The sequence below is a fragment of the Scomber scombrus genome, chromosome 10 (genome assembly GCF_963691925.1).
Source record: "Scomber scombrus chromosome 10, fScoSco1.1, whole genome shotgun sequence".
NCBI classification, from domain to species: Eukaryota; Metazoa; Chordata; class Actinopteri; order Scombriformes; family Scombridae; genus Scomber; species Scomber scombrus.
This window is the reverse complement of record NC_084979.1, coordinates 16386834-16409815: the sequence shown is the minus strand read 5'-3', so window position 1 is coordinate 16409815 and position 22982 is coordinate 16386834. Positions and strand designations below refer to the sequence as shown.

General features: G+C 40.3%; 2 protein-coding genes across 2 annotated transcripts; both read right to left on the bottom strand.

Annotated features, from left to right (window-relative positions):
- Positions 1 to 10621: 10621 nt before the first annotated feature.
- Positions 10622 to 12918, bottom strand: hoxc8a (homeobox C8a). The gene is made up of 2 exons (XM_062426801.1): positions 12456 to 12918; positions 10622 to 11028 (listed from the first exon to the last, which is right to left on the bottom strand). Exons 1-2 carry the CDS (start codon positions 12889 to 12891, stop codon positions 10706 to 10708), a joined length of 759 nt encoding a protein of 252 aa, XP_062282785.1. The 5' UTR covers positions 12892 to 12918; the 3' UTR covers positions 10622 to 10705.
- Positions 12919 to 17071: 4153 nt separating this feature from the next.
- hoxc9a (homeobox C9a) lies at positions 17072 to 19071 on the bottom strand. The gene is made up of 2 exons (XM_062426853.1): positions 18528 to 19071; positions 17072 to 17439 (listed from the first exon to the last, which is right to left on the bottom strand). Exons 1-2 carry the CDS (start codon positions 19069 to 19071, stop codon positions 17195 to 17197), a joined length of 789 nt encoding a protein of 262 aa, XP_062282837.1. The 3' UTR covers positions 17072 to 17194.
- Between the last annotated feature and the right edge of the window lie 3911 nt (positions 19072 to 22982).

Here is a 22982-nt window from a genome sequence, read left to right as displayed (position 1 = left end):
ACCTTGCTTGTAACCCTCTCTCCAACTCTCCCCACTTCTTTATCGGTCTCTTTTCAATCTCCTTCTCAGTAAATCTCCTTCCCGTTTTCTGTCAACCAACCACACCTTTCGGTCTTCTTTTTTTCCCTCGACTTTCTGCTTGTCTATCTGGAAGTGGGCTACTTTGAGGATTCAATATTATTAATTTCCAATCTCCGGTTAAGACGCACAAACCCGAGTGTTATAGCCGAGGCTTGGCTCGGTGAGAGACAATATGACAATGTCAGCTGACCATTCTCCACCAATTGAGAGGCAGGAGTTGAGGAGAAACTGTAGCTTTTAGCTCAGAGCTTGAACATTAGTGCTAAATGCCGATAAACACAACGTTGAGTTGGAGTAGCACACAATACAGCTTGGTTGGATGAGACATTTTTTACTTTCACTTAGTTTCAGAGATGTGTTGTTTAAGGAGCACGTTTGATGCAAAACTGGACCAATGCCATTCAGTACAGTGCTCATAGTCAAAGGGAGGTGGGATATTTGAATACATACACATGAACTAGCATGCAAAGATGTTTTAAAGGGTCAAATTCAGAGAAAATGCTTTTTAAATGCATTTACTATATATAATGAAACTCGTTTACCTGTGACACACAGTTCTTGTGCTGTCTGTGTGTGTGTGTGTGTGTGTGTGTGTGTGTGTGTGTGTGTGTGTGTGTGTGTGTGTGTGTGTGTGTGTGTGTGTGTGTGTGTGTGTGTGTGTGTGTGTGTGTGTCCAAAACTCTCAGTTTTAATTTTACAACATCACTGCAGACATAATATGTGTTGTGATCCCGCAGGACTCGCCGCCTGTCCATAGACACTAAAATGAATATTGGCATTTATTCTTTATCTCAGTCATATCGACGACCTTCCGGCATACTGTTAATGTTTCCATTGTTTATGAATTATCTGGCTTGTGAGCAATTTCCATGCTTTTGCAGTGAAACTGGGGGAGGGTGTAGGTAGTAAGAATGCGTTTATGGTCTCTCTTCTCTCAGGGCAATAAAACAAGTGACGTTCCCCAGCTCACCAACTACTATCTCTGCAGCCAAGCCCCGCAACACGAGCAGGCTAAAAAATGAAAGCACTGCACAGCATGTGGAAGCATAAAGCCAAAGGAAATAGCGCGTATAGCTCCGACCGTCAAGGAAAGGACTGCTTCTTTAAATACAGGCTGATTTCTGACAGTCTGAAAAATCCAGTTATGCGACTGTGCAGCTCACGTAAGACAAAACCTTCACAGGCCAACTATATGCCCGGTGCTCACATGGGCTGGCTGCTCTCAGGTACAGTCTCTTCAATTCATAACAATAAAAATGATGCTTGTAATTTTACGCAGAGAATATGGAGTTGAATTACAGTGAAAATGCAACGCGTTAAATGCTTATGCAGATGTTCCAGTCTTTTTTCCTGTTCTGATCATACTCCTACATTCCTCTGACACACAGGGAGGAAAGGGAAACCGATAATTATCTCAGCAGCAAATAATAGGTTTGAAAATTACTTAGAGGTGTGCTGCAAAAATCGAGCAAAACTTAAGCGAGTGTCTGCGTGAAATGTGCTGCCTTTAAATACGTTCAAATCCACATTAATGATATGACAGATGTCAGCTTCACTCACTCACATTTTTGTAATTAAGATAATTAAATGACTCTTTGTACAGTTGACTACAGCGCATTTTTTCACCACAACTATTTTCCTTTTAAAAAGTCCAACGCGTATTAACGGAATAAAACTCAACACTTTCCTCTGAAATATATTTCACCTAATTGGCGTTTTGCAACAGACCATAACATATATCTATAAAATAATCAATAGAGTTATTGAAAATGTCTGTTCAAACACAGTCGCTCTAAGTACAGCAGCCTGTAAGTCCACCTCATTGATTTCCTCAATAGGGTGAATACTTGAAGCCTAAACGTGCAGTTGTTTGGTCTGTTGTTTAGGATCCTGAATGGACCATAAAAGAGAGCAGAACAAAGAGAAGGAAGTAGCTGGTGCAATAAAAGTTTCTCTTCACCTTATTCGGGGCCATATGTGACATCCGCGCCGCACAAATATGTGGCAAATAAAGCGCAAAAGTTAGAGGCTGTAATGTGCTACTGGCCTGGGATTATTGCTTCCTCCTCACTTTAATATCAAATCAGGTGATGATTAGCCTAAAGGAGAATTAAAGAAAAGCGTACAGCAGGATGGCATGTCTCAACGTGCCCAAATTCATTTTAACCCGCAGGAAATTGAAAACATAATCCCCTAAGGCGTTTATCACCACTGCTAATGCAATATTAAATTCAAATTTAAACTGAGATTATATAGATGGATCCTGAAATGAGATTAATTGCGTAAAACATGCTTGGCAGCAAAAGTTTACTTTTTAAATTTGTCATACTCATAAATATCACAGACAGCTTGTGGCAGGATTTAGGGAATACTTTCTTTAAAGTAACTTTGTTGTCACACTACAGTCGGTATCATTTACGTATTATAACGTTTTTAAATGTAATTAACACACGTATTTTGTGCTTTATTTCAACTGAAATATATTTAAATATAATTAAATGTGTATTATGTTTGTTTCAGAACACAGATTGTCCGATTCTCAGCCCCCCAAAATGCGCTGGTCCATAAAGTTTAGGTTGTAAATAAAGGCTGAACAGTAAAGCCAATGTGGACTGGAAAGGCTGGAATGCAGGAGAGGTTGTGCCAGTGTGCAGAATTAGAAAGGTCATTCTTTCCCTCGTGTTTTAGTGTTTTATTGCGGCCCGTGAGGCAAATCACATGCGCAGCTTTTGATGCTGGAAGGAAAGAAGCCGTTTGGTCCATGTTACCACGATCTTTAAAGAGCTATAATGACCAGCGGTGATCGAAAGAACCAAAGAGGTCCTGAACAAAATTAATGCATTTTTAACAATATCCTGTTATCAAGTACTGACCATGGATATTAATATTGGCCTTTAATATTAATTAATGGAGAGATTATGCTTTTAGTAGTATGATGAACATGCAATACGCATAAAGGAAATCAAGTATACATAATATTGTTATTATTATTATTGTCATCATCATCATCATTATTGTTATCATTATTGGTTTCATTATTGTTGTTACTATGAATATAATTATAACTATTATTGTTGTGGTTATAGAGTAAGTTATTATCACGCAAGATCGCCTTTAAATGTACGTTTTAATTAGTTGTTTCGCTGAAGGCCCAACTTTGCCAGCCTGCTCCTCTACAGCAGATCAGGGCCCACTACGTCTTTAAACACACAGCTCTTCTCTCTTGCACGCTTGCAGATATATATATCAATATCCAGCGCCACAACATTACTCAGTTAGTTGTATGGGACCTGTAAAATCTCTGCATTATCAGCCATGATTAAAAACTTAGCCAAAGAGGCAAAAGCCTGGTCAGACCCCGGTGTTTCTCCTCTCCCCCGCTTCTAACCTTACTAATAAGGAGTAATTCACATACTAACAATGTAAAGCCCTCTATAAGCACTTTACCATCGCTGGCTAGCCCAATTAATGTCCGGAAGTGTTCGACTTTATGCTCGTTAAGCACTCAGGAAACTGTTGCCCAATGAGTGCATGTTGATCCACACATCATAAATTATGACCATTAGGCAAAATTTTTGCCCTGTCGGGATTTGTAAGTGAGGTTCTAAATGTGGTGATGCGGACAGATTCATGACTTCATGGAGTTTTATGCGAGCCTATCTCTGGTTTTAAAAACACTGCAGGGCAAAACAATAGACTGTGGTCTTCACATCTTATTTTAAACCAAGATTTACCTAACAACTCAAATGGCATGTATTAAATGGACTCTCTCTCTCTCTCTCTCTCTCTCTCTCTCTCTCTCTCTCTCTCTCTCTCTCTCTCTCTCTCTCTCTCTCTCTCTCTCTCTCTCTCTATCTCTCTGCAGGCACACTATCGGGCAGCAGCGGACACGACCCATTACAAGAGCAATATCTCATAAGGAAAAAGCAAACAACGTGTGTAACAGTAGGTTAAAAGACTAAAGGCTTCCAGAGTGAGACTTTGCCAATAATTGAATTTTACAAGATAAAACGCAGGACTGTTGAGCGTCAGCAGGACACAGACACACATGAAATCACTTTATAACAGACAATATTTTTGTCTCTGCGCAGGCAATAAAAACTGTGCTTTGATTTAAAAAAACAACCGCTTTCAACTTCAAATACACATTAAAAGTATCTGGGTGGCATATACACACACACACACACACACACACACACACACAAACACACACACACACACACACACACACACACACACACACACACACACACACACACACACACACACACACACACACACACACACACGGTAGTATTTAAGATACATTTGACATGCCCCTTCATTAGACAAACCACTTTGTTTTGGGCATGCAATAAAGGCCACTTAAGTATCCCCTTTCCTTTATATTTCAATTTTTGCACACGCCTTATTGGTTCAGCCCCTCTCTGCTGTTGCTCAGAATACTTTGAAATTGATCCTGAACAGTTTTTTGTCAAATTGAGGGAAGAAACCGGAATATGTTGCACGATTCATGTATATTTTGCACTATGCAGTTAACTTGTGCTTCCTCAATAACAACCTGTCCACTAATGTCCAATTATTACTGCAATTGCTGTGATTTTTCTTTATTTCTTTTATTGCTACTGGTGTAAATAAAATGGCAATGGATACTTCTCATAATGTCGTCAGTGATTATGTCAGAGCAACATCCTTCAACAGATCACTGTATTACATTACATTAGAATGAAACAAACAGACAAAATCTCTCATTCCCCCAAAGTGTCAACAGAAATTCAGACACTCAGAAACACTCCTCTGTGTCTGCTCGTGCAGTTATTTGCTGGCAGCAGTGTATCAGCTGGGTCAGCTGACATCCGCAGTGAACCGCCGCCGAAAACCAGCAGCCATAAACAACAAGCCTCAACACCCGCCCACTCCCACATGCAACACTGCTGATCGCTAGGGGGCACTGCTGGGAGCCACCAGTGTGTCAGTGTGTAAATATGGTAACCTGTTTGTGTACGTGCTTGCTTGCGTGCGTGCGTGCGTGCGTGCGTGCGTGACATTACTTAAACATGATATTCAGATTCTTGGCACAGACTGATAATAACAAGTGACAACAACTATGAAAACCAGAAATCATTAGAGGACACCAGCCAGCTCTGCCTGGTCAGAGGGGCCTATGAGTGATGACAAAGTTTACAATCAGTAGGCAATTAATTACAACAGATTGGCACAGCACCTTTAAAATGCGCAGCTAATGTAACCTAAAGTGATCAATAGACACTCAGGTGCTTTTACACCAGCCAATGAGGTAATGGCAGTCGCTTTGGGCATCAGCAGCCTCCTAGGCTATAGGTCAGGTCACAACTACACAGATCAGGCACCTTCCCTTCTCGTGATCTTCAAAACACACACACACACACACACACACACACACACACACACACACACACACACACACACACACACACACACACACACACACACACACACACACACACACACACACACACACTTATGCATCATTTCCAACAGAGAACGCGCCAGATGACTGCCAACCACAACATAAAAACATTAAGCAAGAGTGAAAGATAAATGTGTAATCTTACCCCAGCAGGCTCTCCGTACTTTGTAGCTTCCCTGTGGTCCAACACAGCAGCTGAGGGGTCACGAAGACGAGTGGGAAATATCAACACAGAGCACATCTCCCGTCTGCTGCTGGCTGTCTCCTCATCCCAGCGATAAGAAGCTTATGTCTGTGTGCCCGGGAAAGTATTTTCTAGCAGGCTTGCTTGCTCCTTTTCCTTTCCCAGTCGCGGCTTTATTGCCTCCGGGGGGGATGAACGCAGGCAGCGGCTGGTAGAGGCGGCGACTGTCCCGAAGATCCCTCTGTCAGGAAGTCGGAGATCGGATGAATATCACACGAATCAGCGCCAAAAACGACTGTGCAGTGTTTTTACATTAGAGTAAAAAATAAAAGAGGTTTCTACGCCCCAGCTTAGTCTGCTGCTGATACAAGGGAAGGACCAGAGAATAGACAACAGCATAAAGTTCATGTTCATAGAGCGTTTGCCACGTGGCTCGCTGCAGCCAATCACTGAAAGGATTCAGTCGTAAACTTTTATTACTCAGCTGTAAATTTCTCCCTTTAACAACCAGGAATGTTTGCACCCATCTTTCCCTTTCTTTTTTTCGATTGCACACAACTAAAAATGGCCACACAATATTGAACAGAAAATGCTGAAATTTCCCATATGTCACAGTGGCGACGTGCGTCAAAAAATATGACAGTTCCCCTGGTGGACAAGCTCGATGCCATGATCTGCCCGTACCAAAGGAAAATGGGGAATAAAAGTGTGAATGAGCGAGAGAGGGAGGGGAGGCAGGGAAAGAGACAGAGAGCGGCACAGAGAGAGACACAGACGTCTAATTAAACTTCAATTAGGCCAAACTATACCTCCATATTAGGGATTCTTTCCCACTGACTCATTCTCAGGGATGGATTACATGACAATAAGCAGATGCCTGGTTTCACTGTCCTACACATCCAGATCCACATCCACTAGATGCTCCAGGTGCATGTGCAATATGGAAATTGCGTCAAATTCAACTAATTGGCTTTAGGATATCAACACTTTTTTTTTTTAAAACAACAATTGAAAAGCAGGCAAGGTGACGTTTAAGCCTGCACATAACACACAGCAGCAGCTATAAAAACCTGAAGACATGGATTCAACATACACTGTAAATCTGGTTCAAACTTTCAACAAGAGCTACGAGTAACAGACAGAAAAAGGAAAAAATTACGCCTTTGGAAAATACGGACATAAATTGTAGATCCTGGAGATAACGAGAACATGAGGCGGCCACTGGGTTTACAAGAAATGTTCCTCACCTTCAGAAAATATATTGCATCGAAATACATGTTAAAATGTGTTATATATATATATATATATATATATATATATATATATATATATATTTATGTGTGTGTGTGAGAGGATGCGAGATTAAGAGAGTATCTGCAACTCATTTAGTTTCAGCCTAACATGCAGATTTTAACTGTTGAATTCACTTACAGAACAAGGCCTCTCGCATTTCACCGAAAAAATATCATATTAGTCTCTATAACGAATAAAAAATAATTTTCCAAAATGATCAAATGAGTGATACATACTTGGATGAGTGGTGTATCTTGTCCTTGCAGACCGTGATCTCCAAACTGACACGCAGAGACAAAAGATGCACAGCCATCCGAGACGAGTCTTTACACCGCCAATAAAGTTTACAGCAGGTACACTAAACTTTATTGGTAATGTCAACCCTCTGGCAAAAGTATACACACACACACACACACACACACACTCATACACACACATAGAGGGAGAGAGAGAGAGAGAGAGAGAGAGAGAGAGAGAGAGAGAGAGAGAGAGAGAGAGAGAGAGAGAAAGAGAGAGAGAGAGAGAGAGAGAAGTGGTGTGGAATAGCTGTGACTTAGGACACATCCGGAATTCTGTAAAAGCTACACGCACGCAAATTGAGAAATAAACAGCTTGAATGAAGAGGCTGCGCTTTGACACATTGTTTCATTCAGGAAAAAAAGAGACTCTACTGGAGAGGAAAAAACTAAACTAAACTGAACAGAAGAGTTGTAAGACTTTAGCCTGATTATTATCAGCCTGAGCGTAGGTTAAGGAAAAATAGGCATTTTAAAAAGCAGTTTAGAATCAAGCTGCCTTTTCTTTTCTTTTCTTTTTTAAACTAATGCATTTCAACCGTATTTGTAACGCTGCAGTTCCGTTTTGATTAAAGCGCAACAAACTCTGATCCTTTAGTTTCACTTCACACGTTCATTTCACTGACAAAAAAAAGTATGCGAGTCATTCAAGAATCAACAATTAATTGAAGAAAATGACAGCTCTGTTCCCTTTCTGTCTCTAAAAAACCCCACATGATTTCGCCAAGGCCATAATCTGGCGTACCAAAAACTTAATTTAAAATTAAATGAAAAAGATAGCCCTAAAAACAAATCATGTCTTTGAGGAATAACAGTATTCCAACAGTCAGACCTTATAGTAGTCTCCACGGTGAAGTATTTGCATCCACAGGAGCTCATACACTCACTAAATGGATGATATCAGCTTATTCAAATAAATGAGCCGATAAAAAAAAAACACAGACAGGCTGGCTGTCCACACCAGGAGCTTTGAATAATTTAGCTGCGTGACAGTGAAACAACAACACGTTGAGTTGATACTGTTTAATTATTTGAGAAGTAGTTGTAATAGTGCACTAATGCTGTAAAAAAAATTTTTTTAGAAAAGGTGGGAAAGCAAGGGATGTTTTGGGCCATACAATTAGATATAGAGCTCGTGATTCAGTCAAATGTTGTTTTTGTGGAAGAGGAGGAAAATTACGTGTGTTTTATGATGATTTTTATTTATTTATTTATGTTTTTTAAAGGATCACATTTCTAGTGGATACTGACAGCCTATGTAATGTAACAACATTGCAGGTGACCCACATAGCTTCACGGTTTGTAATACTCAGATTTTATGTTGACTGCTCATATATCCATTAATTCCAAACAACAGCTGGAAACTACAGGGTGTCACCTGCACTTGGCCTCCGTCTCATTTGCTTTGATTTCAAGGCGCTGATGCTTTTTGTCTGGACCCCAAGTTTCACGCAACACCTTGCATGGTATAGACAGATAAAGCCTCCCAAATGCTTTGCCATTATTTAGTCTGATTATTAAATCTGTTCGTCTCATCTCAAACAGCCATTGTTCATCCCAAGATTCATTAAGAAAAGCTTCTCGTTCTCCCTTAAGAGAGGAAGTTTCTTATTAAAAGGATGAATCAAATACGACTCAGGCTTTGTAGAGCACACATGCTGTGAGCGGTATTCACCACCTTGCCTTAAAAGGTAAATGGATACATCTGCAAACACAGGTCTGGCGGGGTTTTTTTATCGAATAAATTGGAAAGTTTAAATTAAACACACCTTTGGCAAGAAGCTATTCAATATGATTGCTCCTTCTCTTCCCTCCTGCCGTCGCCAGTACTGAATTGTTTTGAATATTTATGCTGCATGACTTATTTAGGCTAAATGGCATTTTAAATGCACCCCAAAAGTGTATAACTTGTTAGAAAGTGGCAAAAAGTGAAGTGTTGAAGAGGTTAGGGTAAGAAAAATGTGCACAACAGTGCATGTTGTATTTGGCTATTCCCCCCCCCCCCCCCCCCCCATTATGTGCCTTGTTTGTGTGTGTTGGGGAAGGGAATGATGTCCGTAACCGATGCTGTAATATCAATAAAAAAAATTAAAAAATTAAAAAAATGAACAGAAATTATTGTGAGCCATCTTGTTTATTCGTGATTTAACATCAACAATGGCGGGGACACACAATTCCGTCTTTCACAGGAGAAACACCGGGAAACGAGCATACTGTTAACATCAATATATAACAAGACGTACATAAAGATTATATTCAGTGCAAAAAACAACTACGCTATATCACCAGCACAATTAAAATAAAAATTCCCTTACTTTAAAATCGTTGTAATTGTAGCAGGTATCATCATACACAGTGAATGTGCGTTATAGGCAGTTTTAGTTGTTGGGGAAATATAGCTTGCGATCAAATCAGAGCGATGCCACAAAGTGTGGAATATAAACTCTGCAAAGGCAAGGCTCTGAGTTTAGGTAGTGCCGTGGTACAATCTCAAATGGTTTTGCTTGGCTTTGAGCTAATTGTCTTCCCAAGACTCACAAATTGTCTTCAACAAGTGTATATCGTATATTGGGTAAATGCTACATACATAACTTAATAATATAAGGTTTGATATAGAACACTTTTAAAATTAAAACCATATGAAATCTCTATATTCAGAAATCTCTATTGCAATTCCCCCAGGTTTAGGTAGCATCAAAGGATTTCAAACGATTGCATTTCCCTGGTAATCCTAGAAAAAGATGTCTGAGGAGCTAATGGCTATCTTTATCTAGGCCATTCACATGAAAACGAGTAAAACAGTAACAGTAACAATTATAGTAATAAAACTTGTGGTTTTTATACATAGGCTGTTAGCCGATGTAACTGCTGCGATGATGTCTGAACACTCACTACTAAGTTATAAGCCTACATTCAGCTTACAATTTCGGAAAGTCTACTCTGAAATGACGTCCATGTCTCTTTTAAATGTAGGCTATTATCTATTTACAACACAAGTCGGCGTTGGTCATGTTTTGATCTTATTTGGCTATGCGTTTGATACAGTTATTGTTAAAAGCAAATTTGAGGGGGGAAACAGCTAAGCTATTTTCCATCTAACATGCGATTTAATGTATTTCCCCTTTTTTGCAAGGGGCGACAAATCTGCTACAAGCGTGTGTAGCTTCAGAAATCCAAAAAGGAAATGCGAATCATGTCAGGATGTCAGGATAATCGTGAGAAGGGAGAAATTTGCCTGTTTATGACAGTAATATTGGTGGGATTCCTGTTCCCTCTTGACAAAATGAAAGGGTGGTCATAAAGTTGACGCTCTCTGCCTCCTTGTGACTCTTCGTCTGTTTATGGGACCTCTCTTTTTTCCTCTCTTTTTTTAGCCATATAACCATAAAAAGGACCATAAAATCACTCCTTGGTCTCCTCTTTCTCTTCCGCTTCTTTCTCTTCTGCTTCTTCCCCTTCACCGTCCTCGTTGCCCTCTTCCTCGGCCTCGGCCTCGGCTTCAGTCTCTCCTCTCTGACCCGGAAACTTGTCTTTGTTGTTCTCTTTTTTCCATTTCATCCTCCTATTCTGAAACCAGATCTTCACCTGCCGTTCGGTGAGACTCAGAGCGTGGGACACCTCGATCCTTCTCTTGCGAGTCAGGTAAGGGTTGAAGAGAAACTCCTTCTCCAGTTCAAGAGTTTGGTAGCGACTGTAGGTTTGCCTGCCATTCCGTCTTCCTGGGGCTTGAATGAAATAAAGCAAGAGGTTAGCTGGACTGACCAACGGCCCCCCATAAAAATTACTCAGATGACTTATAATTAATTCTGCATTTACTTTTTTCTCTCTATCTCTACTAATCATCCAGCTCCTTAAATTAGTCTTCTCCATTACTAATTCACATTCACTCAGATGGAGCGGGGGAAGCCCTTATTGAAAGTGTTAAAATGAGATTACCTATCAACACAGGGATATCAATTAAGCTACTAGCAGTACACAACGCAATAAAGTGGATTTTCCACTCATGTTTGTGCCATTTTGAATATGTCTACAGATATGAACAGCTGTCTGATGCAACTTCTACACTCACTTCACTTAAGAGTTATTGGGTGAGTATGAGAAGATTCTGTATTTGTATATATATTTTTAAAAGAGTATGGTTATGAGTTATTCATTCATTTATAAATAAATACATGTTAAATTCCCAGCAGTTAACTGATGCCAAATTTCTACAAATAAAAATAAATACATTCTATCGTAAGTAGAGCCATGTCTACAGACATTTTCCTCACTAGCACAAGGCCCTATACAAGCCTAGAGGAGATTTTCAGTACCCCCCCCCCCCACACACACACACACACACACACACACACACACACACACACACACACACACACATACATACTGACACACTCAGGAGGAAAAGAAGGAGAGAGGGAAAAGTATGAAAAGAGAGAGATTAGATAAAGCTGCCCTGCAACAACAGATGGGGACAGGCGAATGATAAATATCTCTCTGAGCAGATAAAAATGAAGCTTACACCTGTGTGGAGTTAATGTAGCCTGATAGCCTGAACAGAATGGGCCATGAATGAAAGAGGTAATATCTACAAAGCCCTTATGATTATGGCTCTATGAGTCTGAGCCACATTGGGCCTGTGGGTCAAATTACCCCCCAAAACCCGGATTCTGGATAATCGGGGCATGTTGAGTTTCAGCTAACCCCTCCTGTCACACTGCTTGTTACTGGTGTGTGTGGTATCACTATATTTTAAACCAGCACCTTTAGAATTTGTGAAATATCTTATGAGGACGATAATTGACTTCAAAGAGCTGCTGTCATAAGCTGTGATCAGCAATACAGTGTTTAAGGGCACTTTTGAAAGCAACAGCTCAGCCCTGTATGGACATGTGCTGCAGTAACAGCAGCCTGCAGTACAGGTTGTATGTGTCCCATCATGTTCCCTTAACTTATTTCGTTTAGTAGTTTGGAGATACACTCATGTATACTACTGGGTATATCTAGAACACAAACAAACATAAGTAGACACACACATACAAACACACACACACACTGACGCATACACACACACACATACACACACACACAAACACACACACACCACTGCACAGAGCAACACAGAAATAATAGAAAATAATTGCATGATTCTGACCGTGGGGTCTCATCCAAGGAAACATAAGACTGGGAGAGGAGTTTTGATTTAAGTGGCCTTGTCCTTCTCCGGGGTTAGAGCTGCTCGACGATTTACAGTCTGGGTATTGCGCTAGGCTTGCGTCTTGCTGGGTACCATAAAGCGTTTGCCTCGGAAGGGCTTCATATCCATAAAATTTCGTTGCGTCTCCGTGGCACGCCAAAGCGCAAGGGTTTTGTTGGTATCCGGGGTTGGAGATCCCCGTGGTCCCGTGGTGGAAAAAGTCCTGCACATGATGGGACGGGTGCTGAAAGCCCGGTGCGGCTGCTCCGGGTCCGTAGACCAGCGTGTGGCTGCGGGCAACGCTTTGTGGAAACCTGCAGTCGTAGTAAGTTGGCTCCAGTGACTCGCCGCCTTTGTACTTTGAAAAAAGAGGGTTAACAAAATAGGAGCTCATGTTTAGTTAGCATCAAGCAGACGGGCTCTCTCGCTGTAGAATATCTCCTTTAGGATGATGGCAGCCTTTTGTTTAGGGTCCCAACTCGCACAGCGCACACAGGCAGACAAACCGGAACTAGGAGAAACGCTGCCCCTTTGGACAATCTACGGCAGCTCACTCTCTCTGAGCCGTTCCTCTCATCGGATTTCTCTCCCAGTCGTGAGTGTGTTTTTTTTCCTCCAGAATTGCAGGCTCAAACCCGGCTCATGGCATGTGCTTTGGATGTGCGTTAGCAAAGGCTTAAAGCTGGCTTGCTCGACCGGCACAGTCAGAGACGCTGCTCTTTTCTTTCTTTTTCCTTTTTTTTAAGCTTCCCACTCAACCACCCCCACCACAAGCGCCCCCACCCACCCACCCCCACCCCACTCCTTCATCTTTCTACGACCGGTCAGACGTGGGCCCTACGTATATCCACCTTGAGACGAGCTGCACTAATCATAACCAACAGCCCAAGAGGCTTTAAATATGATCAATGTTATGTTTATCACAAAAAAGCTTTGTTATACGCTGATCAATGGAGTTATGAAATGGTTAAAATATGAAGACTGTGAAACATGGTGCATTTATAGTTCAGCTCGTCTTTATGTGGAGGTTATGAGGAGGCATTTACAAAGCATGGAGGGTTCCCTCTTTATGAACGGTTAAAGCTGTTTTAAGTTTGTTTTTACCCTCTCAGGCCCTTGTGAAGGTTATACACTCATTTAGAATCTAGAATATAGTTGACCTATTATGGGCTCCAGTGGAGTTCGTGAAAATCAAAATGACATAAAACAACTATAAAAAAATACAAATGCAAGACAAAAGGCTTAAGGATGTATAAGACAAAAACATCCTCCTCGGTGTAATCGAGTAAAGGCCAGAGCGACACACTTGCAGCATGCGCTGTAAAACACCGACACACGCAAATATAAGCTCGACCTATGAATACTAGGTGCCACTTACTGACCCCGTAAAACCGACGAGGATAAGCAGTAAATCTCCCTCATGGAGGAGTTCATAAAATTTTACATTGGATGTTTAGCTACAATCAGCGCGCGTACATTTCCCAGCTCAATAGTTGTATGGCTCTCTCTCCAAATATGCCAGTGTGGTTTTGTGGGGTTACTGACGTTTTATACACATCATCGTAAAATATGAAAGGCGCGCTGGGCTATTTTATAGACCTTTCACACTCTATAAATATGCAGATTGCCAATCATTGTTGCACACTTCTACTTCTTAGGGACTGTGAACTGCTGGTACAGATGTTACAACTGCCAAATATTAAGAATACTAATGAGCAGATAGACATTTTAAAACTAATTGTGCAGTGACAATGGAATGATTATTACTATATAGGAGAATGTATGATGTGTTACGGTTGTATGGTGTTAATATTATGTTATATTAATTATTTGATGTAATATTAAGATTATTAATATTATGTATAATGTTGTTGTTGTCTTTGTTGCCAATGTTGCTATTTAATGTATTGATGTTGTCATGCACCTGTTTAAGAAATGTTTTATTAAATTGGTCTTTATGTGTTTAAATATTGTTTCTGGCATTTGTTGTTGTTATTTGACCTAATAAATAATTTTAATGGAGTTATTATTGTTAAAATTCACAACATGAAAAATAAAAAACACGTTCAAAAAATCCAGACAGAATCCAGACACATAATCCTATTCTTAGCATCTAAATGCAGATATTGTTGGCATTTGATAAAACTGAAACTTATCTGAGCCAAATAGCCACATTTCAACAATGTGAGCAGCCATTAAAAATATCACAGCAGTCCAATTAACTCATCAAATTTACGGCATTTAAAGGTTTAGCAAACCAAAAGTGTAAAAAAAAAACAAATTCAAAAACACACAAGACTCAGTTAAATTAAATATCTATCAAATAAAATAGAAGTCCTGTTTACCCACTCATTGTGTCCAACAAAACAATCAGCTCTGCACCTTGCGCAGCGCGGCTCAGTGGCCTATTACACAAAATGCGGTGGGTAACCATATCTGTCATTTTGTCATCGATAGGTTACTCTTCATTTTTCAGCCAAGCCACAAAGCAGTAAAAGCCCTTCCGCGCAGGGACCGCGCTCAAAACATGGACCAACAGCGTCATCTAGTGTTGAAATGTGTCCTAAACCTGACTGAATCCACCAATCAGAAACAAATGTGTTATGGACAGAAAAGGTCTCCCCATTTGTTCAAACATTGTATGTATACCGCCCTTATCCTTAAATAAAACAGGTTTAAAGCAGCTGTTTACCACCGACATCACATGCTCTCACTCTCCTCCCTGCTACACAAGCTTTAAAATGCTTGGTGTGCTGTATCTTTTCCTCTACCTGCTATAAGAGATATAAGAGATAACTGCTGTAGCACTCATATTTATGCACAATAACTATTGACTGTTTCCTGTCTAATTGTAGGTTAATAGGCCACACGTTTGATGAAGTGCAGGGGGGCTGCGGCTGGCCCAACAGGCAAAAGTGCCCTGAACGGTGCGCATGACTCTCCTTTGAACGAGTCCTCCACCACCGTCCATTAAAACCATAAAGTAATTTAGCCCAGACGTCTAGCCAGTTAGTCGAGTTTGCTTTGTTCGTCTGCATTTGAGACAAACAGCCGAGCTCCAACAGGGGCTGTAAAACTGGCATTTTTGTCCGAGCTGAGCGGAAATGCACTGGATTGGGCTTTGAAATTACAGCATCCTGTCCGTATTGTTTGCCACCACAAAAAGGCAATTTAGAGCAATCCCAGGAAACAAATGCGAGACATGAGAAACGGCTTCTCACTTTAAACTCTTACTCAAATCTAGCCTCAGATTTTTCTGATCGCCAGCAGGCTTGGCGAACGTATTCAACTTGAAAATTTCTAAAGTTCTTTAGAGTTAAATTCCTTTAGAAAAATACAACAAAGCAGGGATGAATCATTTAAAAAAATAAAAAAAACTCTGTTGGAAATATTTGCGCAAATAGTTTGGGGCGTAATTTCAACATATATATTGCATGGACATATTAAATAAATATTGCACATGCCTCATGCGTGTATTTTTGCTCTTATAAGAATGTTATGTGTACAATTTAAATGAACTATGCTGTTGTAGTCACCCGTATAGTAAAACAGTAAATACAATACAAGAATGAGTTCGACTTTTCGGCCCCAGAGCGTTGCTTATTGTTTTTGGACACATTTCCTTTTTTTCTTCCTAGGTCAAACCCGGTTGTTTCTGCGTTTATTTGATCTGTAGCTATTTATCCTGAGATATTTGCACAGCTGTAAATATACAATTTTGAGACTGGAGAGAAGGCTCATTTAGACCAACATTTAAAATAATGCAAGGCAGCATTTAACGCCTGCTGTCTTGCTGAAGCCTTAACTGCGCTGATAAACATAAAGTTTTCCACGTCACCATTATTTTCAGTGGCAGAGCTTATTTGGGCCTAAGCTGTATTTGGGGATTCTCGTGGCCCAAAACACATAAAACTAAGGTTTCTGGAGGCATAATTATATAGAAAACATCCATCTGTTTACGATATGCGGCTTAGTCAACAGTGATTTGTATTCCTGCGGATTTTTAATCAACAAAATACTTCTACTGATATTGAATGAGTTTCTGTTTGTGAGGCCCTTTGTCCAACTAATTACTAAATGGTCTCCACGATGATAGTCACAATGAATACAGACTACAAACACTTTTAGTGATTATGTTTATATTTGCAGAGGTCTATATCTACACTCTATAATTAAACTCGTAGGCTACAGTCAAAAAAGAAAGAAAGATATACACAAATACAGCAACATCTATCACAAAAAATACAAGACAGACAAGTCCGATCGCAGATGTTTTGTCTCAGTACAAAATACTACACCTGCACAACAATGTACAAAGAAAATAAACATGAAGGAAACATTCACATCATAAATTATGGGGTTTGTGAAATTCAAAAGAATTCAAGTAATCTCTTTCTTCGGACAGTTTTAACGTATCCAAACTGTATTTGTATCATTTCTCTTACAAACAACACATCGAAGTTAAAGAATGTAGTTGATGAAGTTGCTTTTTTTAAACTTTTTTTTCTTTGTCGCTGGACACATAAATGTGCACTTGAAAAATAACACAATCAGCATCAAACAGTCTCGCAGTTAAGGTTAATACAAAAATCCAACAAAGTGATAAATATGAGGAGAATGAGAGTCATCTTATGTTGCATCTGTGCTGTCCATGTGTCTAGTGGTTATTAAGGTTGTTTTCTGAACTGCAGTCCGCATTATTGTTCCTTGATGTTGCTCTTTTCTTTGTTCATTTTCTTCATCTTCATCCGCCGGTTCTGAAACCAGATTTTGACCTGCCTCTCGGTCAGATTCAGGACCCTAGCGACCTCGTACCGGCGGTCTCTAGTTAGGTACATATTGAACAAAAACTCCTTTTCCAGTTCGAGAGTCTGGTACTTTGTGTAAGGGCATCGCTTCTTCCTTGTGGAGCGGGCATGTATCCAATTTGCCACTGGGTTATCTGCAAATAAAAACCATAATAATAATAATAATAATAATAATAATAATACATATAGAATAAGAAGAGGTCAACACTGAAATATTTTTAGAACTGAAACCATGAAAAAGAGAATTACAGAAATGCTAAGCCTTTCTAAAATGTGACTCGGGAATAACAACAATTGTGTGGGCTCCTCAGATGGTGTTACAATGGAAAACAATGTCTAATCATTCACAGGTCTGGCGTTTGCCACTAAAGCCGATATTAAACATTTGGAAGAAACATTCTCAGCCTTTAGACTATCCAAGCCTACACTGATTTGCTTCCTTGTCCCCTTGACTTGTGAGTAACACCGTCGTAAAATACTCAATGCGCTTATTCACTTTATTGGCCCATAAAATGGCCAGTGGTTCAAGCCTTTACAGGTCCGTGGTGAAAGTCCTCGAGTATGTCCCTACATTCCTCAAGTTGGCTGCAGGAGTCATGTGAATTTGTTTTGGACTGCAAGAAAAGGAGAGCAAAGATGTTCATATACTATATGGATATCATCTTCTCATTCTTGTGTGGGTGAATCCTGTCTTTTAATAATGGGGATCAAATCGAGGCAAAATGTGGCGCTTGCTCACTGAAAGGGCCTAAAATACAAAAACAGGGCTGAAAGTCGGCATACTAGGGCTTGATGTGCCGTCTGTAATGGCACGAGGTCAAAATATGGTCGTAAAAAAGAACCACATGGCATTTACTGATAGATTTTGATTCATATGTCCGCTTAGATTCTTCACTTAAAAAGAGCACCTTGCATTTCTTTTTAACTGTAGGCTATGCAACATCCTTCCAAATTCAACTTCTTCCTGAAGGTTTGAGTCCATGTTTACAACCCCGTCTGGTTTTATAGCCCCAATATTAGCCTAGTAGCGTTTGTCTTTTATAGTTCCTAAAAGCTATTCCCCTTGCAGAGGCGACTCGAGGCTGAACTGAAAAGGGAGGATGATACAGCTTATAATTTTCCTTTATGCAGGACGATAAATGCCTCTAAGCAAAAGCAGTTTTACACAAGCCCAAACCAAACTCCCACCCGGCTGTAAAAGACTGTAGGAGCTTGAACTTACTCGGATCTAGCTCCGACTTCTCGTCTTTATATTTCCCCGAAGCCAGAAGCTCCGACTCGGGAGAGGGAATATTCTGCTGCGTCTTGTCTCGCATGTCAGTGGATGAGCAGTACAGATAATCCGTGTAGGTCCGTCCGCCGGTGCCGAGACACTCGCCGGCTCTGTGCTCCTGAAAAGCGTCGGGCTTCAGCCCATAGTGCCTGCTGTTCCCCGGATAGCCATGGAAAGGCACGGCGCCTGATATCGGCTCCAGCCATGACCGCATATACCTCGAGTCTGTGCCTAAGTGAGGTTGGTGACTGTATGGATGGTAAACCACGGATGACTGGGAGTGTACAGGGGCCCAGGAGGTGGAGAAGACGGGTGGCTTGGGTGCGAAGCTGCAGGAAGGATAGTCAGCACACTCCGGTACTAGGGACGTCGGACGAGGGCCGGCTGGGTGCGAACCGGGCGCAGAAAACCGAGTTGCAGCAAGGACATCCTCGTTTTCATGGTTGATCAAGGAATCCACATAATAATTACTTATGGGACCCGTGGTCGACATGTCGAAGCCTCCCCGACTCTTTTACATGCATCCGATTATTATATGGAGTGTATGTGTACTTTTTTATCTAGCCATAGAACAATCAAGGCAGGTAATTATTTCTCAACGCTTCCTTGGCTGCTATTGGCTGCCTCCCCGACACGTGATTATATTTACCCCCACAAAAATTGTACAGTGGATCAATGCGCCACTTATCCCGGGATACCAATGCACATAACTCGGATTAAAGAATCTGTTCTTTTGCTCTTTTTCTCGGACATCTTAGAGGTAACTTCAACAGCAGTGTCTTTTACAGAAAAGAAACATGCCTTTCTATTGCTTATGCTGGATCTGTTTCTAGTCGCAGTACAGACCTGCGCACACCACGTCTGAAACCGAGCAAGGCACTATTTGATGGTGTAATCAATCTCTGTCTGGGAAAATCTACCGTAGCCCCGTGTTATTGCAATGGATAGTATTACAGTATTACAGTCTTTATTGAATCGTTGAGGCGTTTTATCTTCATCAAACCATTAGCACAGTATTTAATAAAGTGAAGAGTTTATAACTTCCCGGGGAATGCTGTTTATTTCTTAACTAGAAGAAAGCCTTTACAGTAGCTACATTTACACCAGAAGAGGCATCAAAATACGGGTTGCAGGATACACCAACAATAAAGTTTGCACGGTTTTAACGAGGGCGCAACAGACGAAACATTTCCTAAATGGGATCTGCGGAGATAGGAGAGAAGGGGGGGGGGGGGGTTCAGATTCTTGACAAGCAGCCCACTACAGCGGGCTATATTCAGCTAGTGGCCGTTCATGTTTTTATGCCCATCAATAAATTTTAACGAGGGCCATTTGATTGTTCATAAACGTGTCGTTAATAAGCCTGCATCCCGAGTTCCTCACTCAACATAAAAACCAGCACCGCTGTATGCATGTGAAACAATTCCCATCAAACAGAGAGGCCGTAGACAGGACAGAGGACACTGCTGAGCAGAGGAGGTAAAAAGGTTCGTTAAAGGGCTAACTAGATGAAAGCTTTCATAAGAGGGATAATGTTACTCTTGTATCTAATGGCAGGCATTTACTGTTTTACCCTGCGATATACTAGTGTAGCTTGTCAGTTAGTAGGCTGTGAAACAACCCTGAACTCTTCTGCAGCAGGGTCTGCAACGACACAGCAAATAACACAATATACGATGAAGTGGGAGTAAGCGAAGAAGCCCCCAGTGCCACAGAGAATACAATTAGACTAAGTGTGACATCAATACTTAAAGTTTAATGTGTGTATGCAGGCTGGGTGAGGTAGATATGAGCAGAAGGGATGTATTGGTAAATTTTACAACACGCTGCACACGTTATATTTCTGTGATGTGGCGACTTTGGCTCAGAGGTCAATTTGCACATTTTCTATTTTATGAAACGGTGATGCTGACGAGTATTATTGTGATTAGTTTTAAATGTATGTGTATTTATGTTGCCTAGTGTGTTGTAGGCTATTTATTTTTTTGTGATATGTAAACTGGTGTGCGTATATTACGTTTTAATGTTTGAAATGTTATCCTTTTTTTCTCTTTTGGTGATTTGGAAAATTCAATTTAATAATTACAATCTTAAAGACTAGGAAGGTAATTAGACCTGACAGTCGTTATGTGCAAATGTGAAATTACACTATGGCAGCCAAATGAACCACATTGTGCTGAAATTAATTTAAACTGGAAGCTTCAATGTTGCAAAAAAAAAAGAAGAAAAAAGTGCAAATACGCAAATCACTCAGCATTTACAGACGATTTCTTGCGTAGTAGCCCAACTTGGGGGGAAATGTTAAGCCTTGGGATTTGAAAACAAATCTGGCCTTTGTCATCGCCAAGCTACAAGGATCAAATGACTTCACTAATTAGCCTAGATTTAATTCAACTTTAGTTCAAATACATTCTCATTCTGGAAAATTCATGCATATAGATTTTAATATTTGGGATTCATGTCGACGTAAAACAAAACATAATCATTGTACGCATTAAGAAGTGCGATGTTTGTCATGGCTACTGAGTTCAGATTCAACCATGAAATTTAAAAGGCCAGACGCCAGACCTTAACCCGTGTCCTGGTCTGTGCTGGTGCGCGCGAGTCTGTGACGACTCAAATATTTCAACAGATGTACAATAAATTGACCCTACCTTAAATCACACTAAAGATTAAAGTTGCATGTTTGCTGCAGGTTGAAGGTCCGTTTATTCCACTGTTGCCATTAAACTTCAATGGAAAGGAGCGCAGTGACTCTTTATTACCATAACATATGGTCATATAGGCCTAAATACATTATGTCGCCAATATCTATGTCTAATTCAGTGAAATCCGTTCAAATGTTTTGGACGTGCTTGTGTCTGTCTGTGTTTGTGTATACTTGTGTGTATTTGTATGCGTGTGTGTGTGTGTGTGTGTGTGTGTTTGAGAGAGAGATAGGGACAGTGTGTATGTGTGTGTGTGTGTTTGTGTGTGTGTGTGTGTGTGTGTGTGTGTGTGTGTGTCCATTGTCCATGTTTATTGTACTTATATATCTACATTTCTTGGTCCAAAATAAAACGCATCACATCATACATAACTCTGTGTTGTTTCTTTATTCCGCAGTGTATCTGCCTTTAACCACCTCTATTCCACCTTAACACCGCTGGAGTTGCAGACAGTCGAATAAATGTCTCTTTGGTGCGTCGCTAAACCATTACGCATTTTATATTTTCATTCCGTTTTTACCATACAACCTGGAAACAGCATTTTAAAACATAATATAAAACGTGGGACTATCTTCTAGTTTTAAACATATATTCTCAAATTTGATCACTAGGCAAATATGAAAATAAATACTGTGATATATAAAGCAAGAGACGTTTACAAGTTAAGAAGGAGACACATAATACAAACAATTGGCTTGGTTTGCTTTGAAAGTGGCTCTATATGTTCATTCATAGTCAAGTAAAGTCAATTTTATTTATGTAGCCTGAAATTACAATCACTAATTTGCCTCCAAGGGTTTTACAATCTGTAGGCTATAGCATATGACACCCTCTTTAAGACTGTATACAGTCCATTGTGCTTTCATCTTATCACAACTAAAGGACGTGGATTTGTCCTACATCTCAAACGATATGCATTTTATTCATTATGAGTCAGTGATGGCTACTGGTTACAACAATGCTTCAAACTGAGGCTAACATTCCGCCCAATAGTACCAAATTTAATCAATATTCGTGTCTACAGATTAAATTTCGTGACTATCTCACGAACTGCCATGGCACTGGGTTGCAGCTTATTTCGCCACAGCTTGGCTCTGTTTTCCATTCATAAGAAAAAAAATAACAATCACGCATTAGACAGATTTACTTGTCCAACATGACGCAAAAGATAAAAAATAAAGGCTAATGCTTTACTGAAGTGGACAGTGTTGTTTTGTTTATGTACAGTCTTGAGCTGTTATTTTTCAAATGGACGCTACAGGACAAAAACATGACAGTGCGTCACAGTTCGGGTGTGTTTGCGCTGGTGCAGTGCTCAGACGCGTCATATTGATTTCAAATTATTTGCAAAAGCAGTTGTTGAAAGGCCCACGCTTTTAATCTAATACGTAGTAATCATAATCTAAATGTGTATTTTCTGCGGTATAATGCAGAGAAAGTGAACAATTGAATGAAGAAGCTTCAGTTTAGCTCATTGACAAAAGACCAGATCTTTTGATTGGGAAAATGCACATTATTTGTGAATGGCAAAACTATGACAGGATGCATATTACTCTTTATTTGTATCCTTAAAGAGGATAGACAGATAGAGCTGATTACAGAACTCAGATGTCCCCTAAGATGATTCATCTTAGCTTGGTAAGAGAGTTTGAACCATGACTGTTTGTATTGCACAACCAGTTTGTATTTTTTGATG